This window comes from Colobus angolensis, unplaced genomic scaffold (assembly GCF_000951035.1).
Source record: "Colobus angolensis palliatus isolate OR3802 unplaced genomic scaffold, Cang.pa_1.0 Scaffold302, whole genome shotgun sequence".
Lineage (NCBI taxonomy): Eukaryota > Metazoa > Chordata > Mammalia > Primates > Cercopithecidae > Colobus > Colobus angolensis.
The window spans coordinates 2,966,174-2,978,291 of record NW_012116289.1 but is presented as its reverse complement, the minus strand read 5'-3'; the positions used below and the strand labels follow the sequence as shown (position 1 = coordinate 2,978,291).

The 12,118-nt window shown below is 43.5% G+C and overlaps 1 protein-coding gene across 3 annotated transcripts in view; it reads right to left on the bottom strand.

The window, feature by feature from the left end:
- Positions 1-12,118, bottom strand: part of AOAH (acyloxyacyl hydrolase (neutrophil)) — a 214,565-nt gene that overhangs the window by 108,815 nt on the left and 93,632 nt on the right. For all 3 annotated transcript variants that reach the window (XM_011950150.1, XM_011950151.1, XM_011950152.1), the window contains 4 exons: positions 6,074-6,134; positions 4,588-4,658; positions 3,679-3,727; positions 1,228-1,276 (listed from right to left, as the gene is read on the bottom strand). In XM_011950150.1, coding sequence (XP_011805540.1) covers positions 1,228-1,276; positions 3,679-3,727; positions 4,588-4,658; positions 6,074-6,134 — 230 coding nt within the window. The remainder of the gene's footprint in view (positions 1-1,227; positions 1,277-3,678; positions 3,728-4,587; positions 4,659-6,073; positions 6,135-12,118) is intronic.

Below are 12,118 nucleotides of genomic sequence, written 5' to 3'. Positions count from 1 at the left end.
AAAAAAAAAAAAAAAAAAAAAATCCTGACTCAGTTGATGCCTCCCAGAGGCAGAGAGAAGTGCCTCCTTTTTCCACTTCCAAACTCCTCAAGTCATGCAAGAGGATGGCCTAACCTCACTGCAGTGACTCCCCAGCCTGGGCTTCATGGAAACCACTATCTGACCACACAAATGGGGACTGAGGAGGCCCAGGACATCGTGGAGGGCACAGGGAGAGGGGGGTGTAGGGAATCTAAGAGGCTTTGCACCAGGGTTTCACCTAGATCTGCATGTATTTCATTCATTGGTTTAGTTGTTCATTCATTCTTTACTCATCCAACAAATATTCCTAAACTGCATAAATACATAATGAGCCTTTACATTTTCTATTCCTCTTCCTGCCCTCTGAGGGCTTAAAGACAATTAGGCTTTAAGTTGATAGAAGGCAAAGACGATACACTTTTTGTCCAAGAAAACTCAGAGCCAAGTATAGCCCTTGGTTAGAATTGGAATCGTTGTTCAGAGAATACCTGTTGAATGAATGAGTGAGTGAATGAATGAATGAGGTGATTGTGAAAGTGGGGAGAGAAGCATTGCCTAAACATAAAACAGTGATGTTACCATTAAGTGTTGGCATCACCAGGAGCATATTTTCAGGCATATATGGGGTGGTGAGGTTTCCCCAGTGGAACTGGTGGCCCAGATGTTTGTGCCATCTGGGCACTTAGAGCACAAATCTTTTGCCCAGCTATTTTTGGGAAGCCCTCATAGGTTATAGCCTGGTAGTCTCTCTCAAGTCATTCAGACATTCAGATATGCATCTTTAGCCTAGTGGACAAAGAGACTCATCCCATCAGTAGACGTCTGGGTGTCTGACCTTGTAGTGCAATTAAAGGGAAATGCAAAAGATTAAAAATGTCAGTTATGACTGCTGCTTATTTTCTTATTTGGAAAAGTGCTGGATTTCCATTGCTCTTTTATCCATTTTGCAACCTAATCCTCAAGTAAAAGCGTCAATTAAACAAATTGTTTTGCTTTTTTAAGATTCTGACCCCTTTCCTACTTTTCTGAACCTTTTAGATACTTTATTTTTTGCGATCTGTCTTGAAAAAAATGTAAGTTGGTCAGCATAGAGTAAATCCTAGCATCGAGCACGTTCTGACTTAGGTGGTCTGCTCACTTCAGTTTGACTCAGACTAGAAAAGAATGCTCTATTGTTATAACCACACTGATATCCGCAATTCTTACCTTCACAGAATTTCTTCTCATATGGAATGCCATCTTTTGGATCAATACCCTTTAAAAGAGAAATGATGTGATTAGCAGCTTGGTTTTAAATTTATGAGATACATATATTAAGCTCTCCTAAATGGCTTTAAAAGCACAGAGGCAAATGAGTAGACAAAACCCTTTAAAGTCTCTTAAGCCCCTAATTCAACATAGCAACGCCCTGTGTGAGTGAGTCATGTTTGGGAGGAACTGAGGGTAGGAGTAAAGAGAGAGCCAGACACCATACCATTTCATTCAAGGAGATGCCGGGCGGGGTTCTGGGAGAGGTGCCTGGACCAGGGGTCTCACCTCTCAGAGTATAGAGGGCCCACTGAGTGACTGGGACACAGGGTCTGGGTGGATTCCACAATCTCTGAGCTGGAGGTCTAAGTGTCTTGACATCTTCAGTACCTAAGATTGATGCTTCTAAAGAAGCAATTCTCAAGGGATCCATTTTGCACATTCCTTTACCCCCTGAGGACACTGGCAATGTCTGGAGACATTTTTCGCTGGGGGTGCTACTGGCATCTAGTGGATAGAGGTCAGGGATACTGCTAAATATCCTACAGTTTGCAAGACAGCTCCAACAACAAACAATTATCCAACCCAAACATCAATAGTGCCCAGATTAAGAAACCCGGAAGTAACACTGGGCCTGTGAATAGGACTGAATTGGCACAGTTGGCATATCCTAAAACCTAAAGGTAAAGCTACCCATTTGTGGAGCTGCTAGTCCTTGGAAGGATTATTAATAGTATTCCAAAATGAAAGCACTTGCTGATCAGAAATGTGTTAACAAGACCGTGCTCACTCTACAGTCTTGGGAGCTCCCCATGCCCATTAAAACATGAAAGAACCTATTAACATCACACTCAACTCTGGGGTCCCCAGGACATAGTCTGGGCAAGGTTGGATTTCATGGTTGTAAGACTCCCTCTGAGTTTATGATGTTGTGGTTCTGTGAGTGGTGTTTCCTCTGTGGAAAGGGATAGGTATGAAGGTGATATGTCCTTCTCCCATCACTGATGAGGAGCTCTGCATCTTGCCTCCCTGAGCTCATTGTGGATTTCCATTGATCTAGTACAGTCTCTCACTTGGCCTTCCTCCTTATATGCGTGGCACACCATATCTGAGACCTGGGTGGGACCATGGAACGAAGACAGGGCGTCACACATTGATTAGTCCCCTTTGTCCTCCAACATGACAACTAAACCTGGGTTTTTCAGAGCAAGAGCTGACTTGGAGATCTTGTTACCTTATGCTCTAGGGGAAATGTCTTCTTCTTCTCCATGAAGAGGCAGAGTGACTAGGGGATAGGGTGGGTGGTGTGGGCTGGGGCAATGGTACTGGAAAGCACACAGTAGGTGACTATTAGTGCAAACCTGGACTATGAGTGTCCCAGAGACAGGAAAATATTTACAGAAACTTTTTCCTCTTCATTGAAGCAGATAAATGAAGCAACTATTTAGAGGCAATTTAGACAATTTATTTAGGTAGGTGTGAAAATAATTGCAAGTTTTGCCATTAATTACAAAAACTGCAATTACTTTTGCACCAACATAATATCTTGAAGTTAGGGAATCTTCAGTTTCAGAACCCATCACAGCCCTTGCCCATGTGAGTGCTGGGAGTAACTGGGAGCATTAGCATATTCTAGGTGGAGAGGGGAGGCCAGGCTGCAATCAGGACATGTTTCCATGTAAACACTTCCGGTAAGTCAGAAACGAGATCTCAAAAGAAAGGGAACTGAATTTCTGAGACTCCAGGAATTTGTTAAGATTTCTGTGATTGTTTTAAAAAATACTCATTTTCCTATTTGATTTTGTATTTTTAAGTAGATATTCTGTTTTTCATAAGGAACCCTCAAATCTTGTAAGCTTAACACCGCACAAACTTGAGGATGTTGCTGTTTTAGTTTGGCTTCCCTCTTTTCTTCCTCTGGGAGCTGCAAATCCATTATTCATAGGAAACTAGGACACCAGCATTAAATGCCTCAAGGTGTGAGTGGTAGGGTAAATACTGAGTAATTTCTACTCTGCCTGGGTAGGCTTATGAAACAGAAAAAAATGGCTGCAACAAAATAAGGACAGCATGTGGTTTGCTCCAACAGCTGTGTGGGTTGCTGTAAAACTTTGTTGACACCACTCTTCATTTAATTTCACACTGTTCAAAACAGTATAAAGGGATTAGATGTGGGTGACCTTAAGCAAGGCTTAAAGGGGCCATGACTGAGAAAGACTCAACTCTGACAACATCGTTGACACTCTTCATGCATCATCAGGATTCTATACCCCTCTTCTAAGCAGCAGGAAAAGAGTTGCTTTAGGCTGTCATAGTCTTCCCTGGATCTAACTAAAGCAAATATGTGATGAACTTTGTGGGAGGCAGGAACAAAGGAGAATGGGGTTCAAGCTGAATTTAGTTGCTTACCCAAATGCCATTACAGTTTGAATCCTGATGGACATCCCAGTTGTCTGGCCTAAGAAAAAAACATTAACATTGGTCTTTGACATATGCTTGTCTCTCAGTGGATGTCAGTTTCATGAATGAATGAATGAATGAAGTGCCATGGCGAGGCAACAGCATTCTTCATGGAAGAGTGTCACATCTCATTGTGTGTTGTGACATCAGAAGCTTCCATTCAGCTTCCTTGCTTTAACCTTGGTTTGGGTATTTGCCGGAAGCTCTGGACCAAATCCTGTCTTTTTCATCATTGACTACATTCATGGACTGCATTGTTGTGGAATGGTGCTGATGAAAATAATGAACAAATCTGCATCCCATTGTGCCCCTAAATGCCCAAATAACTGGTTTATTCGATGCTTTGACACTATAGTCACAACAAAGGCGAGGGCTAGCATATCTGTTTTTTGATACCAGAGATGCAATTGAACCTCAGCCCAGGGCTAATGTATGACATGTTTTCCATTCATTAGAGGCTCCTTCTTACTCCCGGAGGGAGAGGTCACTATTTCTGGGCCCAATTCTGCATGGAGAACTGATACAGAAGGCTGGATAAGTGTCTACAATAAGATAATCCATTTACTTGATTGTTTTTCCCACTTGACTGTAAGCTCCAGAAAAGGAGACATATTTCTGTTTTGTTTACCACCCAGCATGATGCAAAGTACTTGGCAAATTGTAGGTCTCTGATAAGCATTTCTTGGACAAATGAACGAATGAATGCCGTTCTTTTTTCACTGAGCTTTACTTCAATCAGAACACGAAAATCTCTTCTCTCTGTAAGTGGGAATCCCCTAGGCTGGGGGAAGGAAATGTGCCTCCTGCTTCCTTTTCTGAAGATAATTTCAAAAATCAGCAACCAGCAGAAATAGTTACCTTCTACCTGGGTACACTGACTCGTTGCTGTCATTACAGTCTCTCCCCCGCCAGTGATAGCCCCGCAGGGTCTGAAATTGAAGAGCACACACAGGAGCGGTTCAGCTCGCTTTGATGTTATCCACGAGGAATGTCAATCAGAGCTGTCTGAATGGCATTGACATCCGCAGTTTTTAATTCAAATTCAACCTAGGATCACTAAAGAGCACTAAGAAAATTAAGATTAATATGATAAGACATGCTGTGTGAAGTGACACGTAATATAACACCAGGGCCAATAACAGGTGGTAGGGTGTGTGCACGTGTGTGCATATGTCAGTGTATGTGTGTGTGTGTGACATTAAGTGTTTGCTTGTATATGCATGTGTGGGGGTGCATTGTGTGAATGTGAATGTATATGTATGGAGGCACGTGTATATGCATGTGTGTGTTTATGTGTATTCATATTGTAGATGTGTGTGCATGTACACACTTGTGTTTCTGTGTATATGTGTTTGCTCAGGTATGTGTGTCTACAAGCACCTCCAGAAACAGCAGACCCTTCCAACTTCCCAAAAACCCTCTATTAACCATCAGTCCTCTCAGGCTGTAAAACAATTGGCTTATTTGGCCAAATGATTAATGCCATTGGATAATTTAAAAGTCTCTACCCAAATGGTTAATTATGCAGGTTTAAATATTTGACCTCAATGATTTGAATCAAGAGTTATAATAATGCCAGATAATATTTTTATTTCCTCCCTTCCCAAGTAGAATATCTGAGATTTCCCAAACTTTTGGGACTTTGTGACATGTTACTTGCTTGTTGGTTTTCACAGAGAATACCCTGCCATTTTAACTGTTCTGAATCAAATGCACACACACACACACACACACGTTAAAAAGTAAGTTAAAGTAGATTTAAGAAGTTCCAAAATAATTCACAAAACCTTTCAAGGCAACTATAGCCCCCATGGAGAATTCCAGCTGGAAATGGAAACAAAACCAGTCTGGGCCTAAGATTTACTTCAATGCCTTGTGTATCATTACAATGCTACAAAATCCTTAAAAAATGTGAAATGGGTTGGGTACAGTGGCTCATGCCTGTAATCCCAGCACTTTGGGAGGCTGAGGTGGATGGATCACTTGAAGTCAGGAGTTTGAGACCAGCCTGGCCAACCTGATGAAACTCTGACTTTACTAAAAATACAAAAATTGCCAAGGTGTGGTAGTGTGCGCCTGTAATCCCAGCTACTCTGGAGGCATGAGAAGCACTTGAAACCAGGAGGCAGAGGTTGTAGTGGGCAGAGAACATGCCACTGCACTCCAGTCTGGGGGACAGAGTGAGACTTGGTCTCAAAAAAGAAAAGAAATTGTGAAATGATGTGTTGTTCATCAAATTAATAATGCATTCAAATGAAATTCAGTCCTGTCTTACTAAGGGAAATAAATTTGTAGGAAGCAATATGATGTTAGTGAACATCTGGTTATTCCTAAGAATACTTACCGGGAAAACGCTGTATTTGTCTGAATCTACATCTTTGAATGGCACAGACTGTTCTATAGCTCTAGGAAAAAGAAAACAAAACAATTGGTGAGCTAAGAAAAAAAGTAATGTTGGTGAAAACAAATAGAGAGACATTTTCTGATACAGCTGTGTTGAGTTTATGCCACAGAGGGCCATTCTAAACAGAAAATTAAGAGTCTGTGCGGTATCAGACAGAGTCAGCGAAACTTTGCCAATCTCTGCTCTTTACCCAACAGAACTGTTTTCTCTCTGATATTAACTTGGCCTATACAAGGAAGTGAAATAATTGAAATGAAATTTTAAAGGGCAAGGGGTATTGATGTTGAGATTCCCAGGAAATATGAGACTGCACTTTGAGTTCAGTCAATGAATGAACTCAGCACTACAAATTGAATTTTTGCCATTTTACACGTTCTGTTATAGAAATCTTTTCTTAAAATTTTACTCCTTTCAATCACTTATCCTGAGAGTCTTGACCATTTAGCTGGTATTAGCTGGCAACTTTCACTCCCATTCATGAGTCTTGGAAACCAAGGACCCTGATGTGATGACTAAATAAAAATTGATGCCAAAGTGACTAAATAAAAATTGATGCCAAAGTCATGGACATCCCATGAGGGAGGATTTCCTCACTACCAGGCTTTTCCCAGCTTCTAAATGTCAAACACTGCCTTGGGTTTAGAAAATCACTTACAGAGTAGCAGAATGATATAGTCATATGGCAATGAGGCAGGAAAATAGGGTCTGGAGGCAGGAAACATAAGTCCGATTCACACTTCAGCTATAATAGGAAATAGCCTCTCCATAGGGCAAAGCCGTAAGTGACTTTGTAACTTGACTTCATCCTCTTCATTGACATAGGGCATACCCCAAGTAGAGGATATTGAAATTCACAAAAACTCTGTAACCGGGTCTTTGAGCCCCTATTCTCAGGCCTACTTCTACACCGTGGAGAGAACTTTCATTTCAATAAATCCCTTCATTCCTTCCTTGCTTTGTGCGCTTCGTCCAATTTGTTCAAGATGCCAAGAACCTGGACACGCTCCACCATTAATGACAAGATGAGGCTTTCTTTGGAGCTGAGAATTTACAGTGAGTAACACAACCTTTTATAGGAATCACTAAATGGTCTTTTGAATAAACAGCATCTCAACAGTTCTGAGAACCTCGAGGCAAATAAATGCAACCCGAGACCATGCAGAGCCTAACTGGCAGCCTGGAGCCTGTCTTATGAACTCTGGGATGGCACAGAAGATCAGCTTGCAGGCCTCTTTTGTCAAACACTGAAAGGCACTGTGCTGGTTATATTAGCCTCTATGGTTCTATAGCCTGTATTCTACTCTATACATTTGGGGCTGGGAATTTTGCAAAATATACTTACCAGGTTCCCTTGGGAACTGGAGCTGGCACTGGTGGAAGAGAGAGCAGGAGGAGGAGAGAAGTTGTTTTCCCTAACTTTCTCTGTCTGGATGTTCCCTTCAGTGACTCCAGCTCTAGCCACAGTGGGCTCTCCCGAGGGTCCCAGCACCTATGGGTGACCCCTCATCCATGGCTCCAGGACTGGCCTATGTGGTCTCTTGTTTTGCCCCCAGCAACCCCACAGCAAGTGGTCTCCCAAGCCTGAGAACACCAGCTCCTCCCTTTTGCTGCTTCTGTCCACCTAGGGATACTGGCTGCCTCCTGCAGTCCTCATAGCTGGGTGGCCTAGCCTTCCCCTTTTTACTGTTTCAGCCTTTTTAGCACTTTTTAAAACTGGTAGCTTATATTAAATCCTCCTTGCACAGCTCTGTTTCCTGACGGGACCACTGAGAGGAGGGCCCTGGGATGAGTGAGTGCTGGTTAGGGTACTCTGGAAAAGTAGGGAGTGTGGGGAGTGGATAGCCACTTGGCTCCCTCCAATGAAGAGGGAGCTGCAAGCTGATGTCACATCACTAGTCCTTCCTACATCCCTGCCCTGGGGGACAGGGGAGGCTGGATCCCTGAAAGGACAAGGCAGCAGGCTCCCTCTTAGTGTCCCTGAGAAGAATTATCCTTTTGAATTCAAGTGCTCTTGCCAGATACTGAGTTGAGCATGGTGGTTCAGTAAAGACTCCAGAGTCAGTTGGAGTCACTGCTCCATCCACCGCTTTCTCACCAGCTCTGCAATTCTCAGAAGTTTATTTAACCTCCCTGAGCCTCATTTTTAAATCTGTGAAATGTGATTCCTGCCAGCTCCCTCCCAGGGTTTATTGGGAGGATTAAGGGAAACCACATGAAAAGCCCCTGGTATTGGTTCTCACAAAGTGCTTGCAGCTGTGATTATGAGCGCCTGCTGTCCAAAAGAGGAAATTCACCTTCCCCTTCCATTTGGGGTGGGGTGGGGTGGGTTGAACAGGGCCAGAGAGAGAGCCACCCACAGGAAATTAGAAAGATTCTACTTGCTGGCCGGGCGTGGTGGCTCAAGCCTGTAATCCCAGCACTTTGGGAGGTCGAGACAGGCGGATCACAAGGTCAGGAGATCGAGACCATTCTGGCTAACACAGTGAAACCCCGTCTCTACTAAAAAATACAAAAAACTAGCCGGGCGAGGTAGCGGGCGCCTGTAGTCCCAGCTACTCAGGAGGCTGAGGCAGGAGAATGGCGTAAACCCGAGAGGCGGAGCTTGCAGTGAGCTGAGATCCGGCCACTGCACTCCAGCCTGGGCGAGAGAACGAGACTCCGTCAAAAAAACAAAACAAACAAACAAAAAAAACAAAACAAGAAAGGTTCTACTTGCTGACTCCACACATCCACACTTACAGAGTGAGTGAGAACCAGCCCTGGGGAAGGTGGAAGCTTATCCAGGAGCAATTCAGGTGTGGGCTCTAGCCAAATTCCACCCCCATGATCACCTACACCTTGATTTTCCCATGGTGGGAGCGGAGGGGAATGAAGCTTCCCGAGTGGGCTCAGAGGCTGTGATGCTGCTTTCCCCCATGCAGGAGAGGAGCTAGGGCAAGATCATTCTTGGGATCCTTCCTGCTCTGATGCTCCAGGGTTTCTAGATCCACCCCATCCCTTGTCTACTCTGAGCTACGAATGGTTTTCTTTCACTTTAATTATCTGTCAAGAAATGCGGATAAAGCTTGGACCAAATGACATGCAGTCATCCAACATCAGTTGTGACTGTTAAGAAAAGTTTTGGAAAAGGCTTTGAAGGTCACATTTTCTGTGAGACTAGGCAGTTTTCCCCATGTATGTATTTGGCCTCTTGGACAACGTTTATTTTTCTAGTTGAGAAAAGGAAGATAAAGAAAGAGAGCAAGAGCAAGAGACAAAGACAGATCAACAGAGACAGAGAGAGAGAGACAGACAGAAATGGCATAGACCCAAACAGCCATATTTTCAGCCTAAGAAAGAAAAAAGAGCTGGAGGATAGGTCCCCTTTGGGCATGCGCCAAAGCTATCCCCTCCCACCTTTGTTATCTTGGGGCTGAGAGTTTGTCCTTGAAAGAATGATCAGAGTGGTCTTTAGGATTGGAAAGCTGATTTATTAACCTTTGTCTGCTTACTTTAAAAGCTCCAAGTGACTGACCAAAGCCATGCATTCTAGACATGAGTAGGTAGACTGGGTACTTAAAGTAGCATAAATTGCAACTTGTATAATCTCCACAATCCCTTCTTCACAGCCCACTAATCAAAATTATTTTCCACTTAGCAACAACTTCATTTGGTAGCAAAACTTGACCTGAACTGATATAGGGCAATTTGTAAACTTTGTTATACTTAGTGTGAAAATTCATATATTTCACTCTGAAATATAAATCTGATTGATCAAGAGGTGCCGGGGCTAGCAGGTGGGTTATGGTATATGCACTATTTATTACTTTACTAGAATATAAAAAATCTGAATTTCAAATCATATCTGGCTCCAAGGCTTTTTGTTTGTTCGTTTTTGTGTTTGTTTTTATAGAGATGGAGTCTTGCTCTATTGCCCAGGCTGGTCTTTAGCTCCTGACCTTAAGTGATTGTCCCATTCTGGTCTCCCAAAATGCTAAGATTACAGGCATGAGCTAATGTGCCTGACAACTCCAAGGTTTTGGATAAGACATTGTTGACTTTTACTACAAATTATTTCTGTAAAATTGCATCTGAACTTGATACCTTGTGTATCTTTAGAAAAATCTAGCTGTATGTTGAAATGTTCATTCATTCATTCCTTCATTCCACAGGCATTTTGGGAGTCCCTGCTATGTGCTGGGAATCATATTAGATACCAGAGATGAGTACAAGATACAGTCCTACAGTTCCTGCACTTTAGGAGCTTGACATGGGTGAGGAAATTAATGCGTCAAAAGATAACTATAGTCCTAGGTGGAAAATGCTGTAAAAGGGTTGTGCATCTAGAGAGGAAAAAAACGTTTCCAACCCTATATAGTGGAAGAAGTGATCTTAAGGTGAAACCTAAAGGATGTGACAGCATTTTCAAGGCAAGCAATTGGACTGAGGGCAGCATAGTGGGAAGGAAAAGTCATGGGAATTCTTTCAACGTAGCTCTAGGTTCTGAAATTAGACTCTCTGGGTTTGAATACCAGTTCTGCTGTCTCCTTGTCAGGTGACCTTACACAAATCATTTAATCTTTTTGTGCCTCAGTTTTCTTATTTGTAAAATAGAATCAATATCATTAACTATTTCCTAGATATGGAGAGCACTCGAAAAAACAAAACAAAGCACATGAGCTCTTACTGTTATGTGCAGTAGGAACCCTGATTGCAAGGATGGCTCCTCAGGTGGGGCAGCAGGACTCCGGTGTCTGCTGTCATCACGGTTTGGTTTCTAGAGACATCCCCATCCCAATCCATGGCCTCTCTTCGGATGTTCAGATTTCTGGCCACACGGCATTCTATTCAATGACCATGCAGCCTGGTGCTGCTTGCTGCCCCTGCTCTATACCTGCCTGCCACCAGATATCAGGTGAGTGGGCTTGATCCAGGGAGCAATTATGACTGCAGCTGATTGTTATTAATGACACAGTATTGAGCTATTCAAGTTCAGTCTCCCTAAAACTATTTCATGAAACTGAGTCATTACAACAGAAGAAAAATGGTGAGAATGAATCTCCATGTGTGCCTGCCTCACATGTGTCTCAGGTAGCTCTCGAGGGCTGGGTGTGGGTAGGTTGCGTCTGCAGGTGGATGTGTGATGTAGGTCTCTATCAATGAAATGAGAACAGAGAAGCCACGGAAGGACACACCTGCCTATAGACGTGGCTCGGCTTGGAGGTGGGGGCGGGACTGAGGTGGGTGGAAGGAGCAGGGTATGGGGAAGGACGAGGCTAAAAAAGGAAAAAAAAATAGTGTTGAATTAACGCAATCAACAGGGGATAGGATGGTTTGCACGTATTTATGTGAAATAATATGGAGGTTTCTGCATATAGACATTAAATAAAAAGAATAGATTTTTAAAAAGAGGGGATCCTCCTGACTCACCACTGTTGAAGTAAAATACAGACAGTATGTAGGCACTGTGTATCCTGATTAAAACAGAACACCAAAAAACTTGATCACCCCATGGTCATAGCCTGAGAGCTACACATTTGTTTTCCCGGAAAAGTGGTACTTTTCCTTCATGTATTCCCTCATTTCTTCACTGAGCTCCTCCTGCTAAGAAATAGGATCCCTGCTCCCTAGGAGCTTGGGGTGGTGTAGGAGACCAGCAAGGAAGAAGGCATTGAAGAATGGGATGAGGCGGAGCAGGCACTGGGGGGCTGGTGGCACCAAGGAGGAGCCAGGAGCACCCAGGAGGGCTGTGCAAGCGACTGAAAGTAGCTTGGGTGCTGGAACGTGTCCCTGGGGTGGGGACACCTCAAACGAATTTTGAAAGCATTAGACCGAGTGGGACAGTGGGCAGGGGGAGGCACTGGGCAGGTAAGGCATTCCTCCTGGGGGAATTTTATCAAAGGACTATGCCACAGAAGACACGCAGGTCTTGTCTCTACCACGTGAGGACTCCGTGCTAGTGGGTCAGGCATTTAAAACCTACTCGTTCCTCTAAAGCGTAGGGCT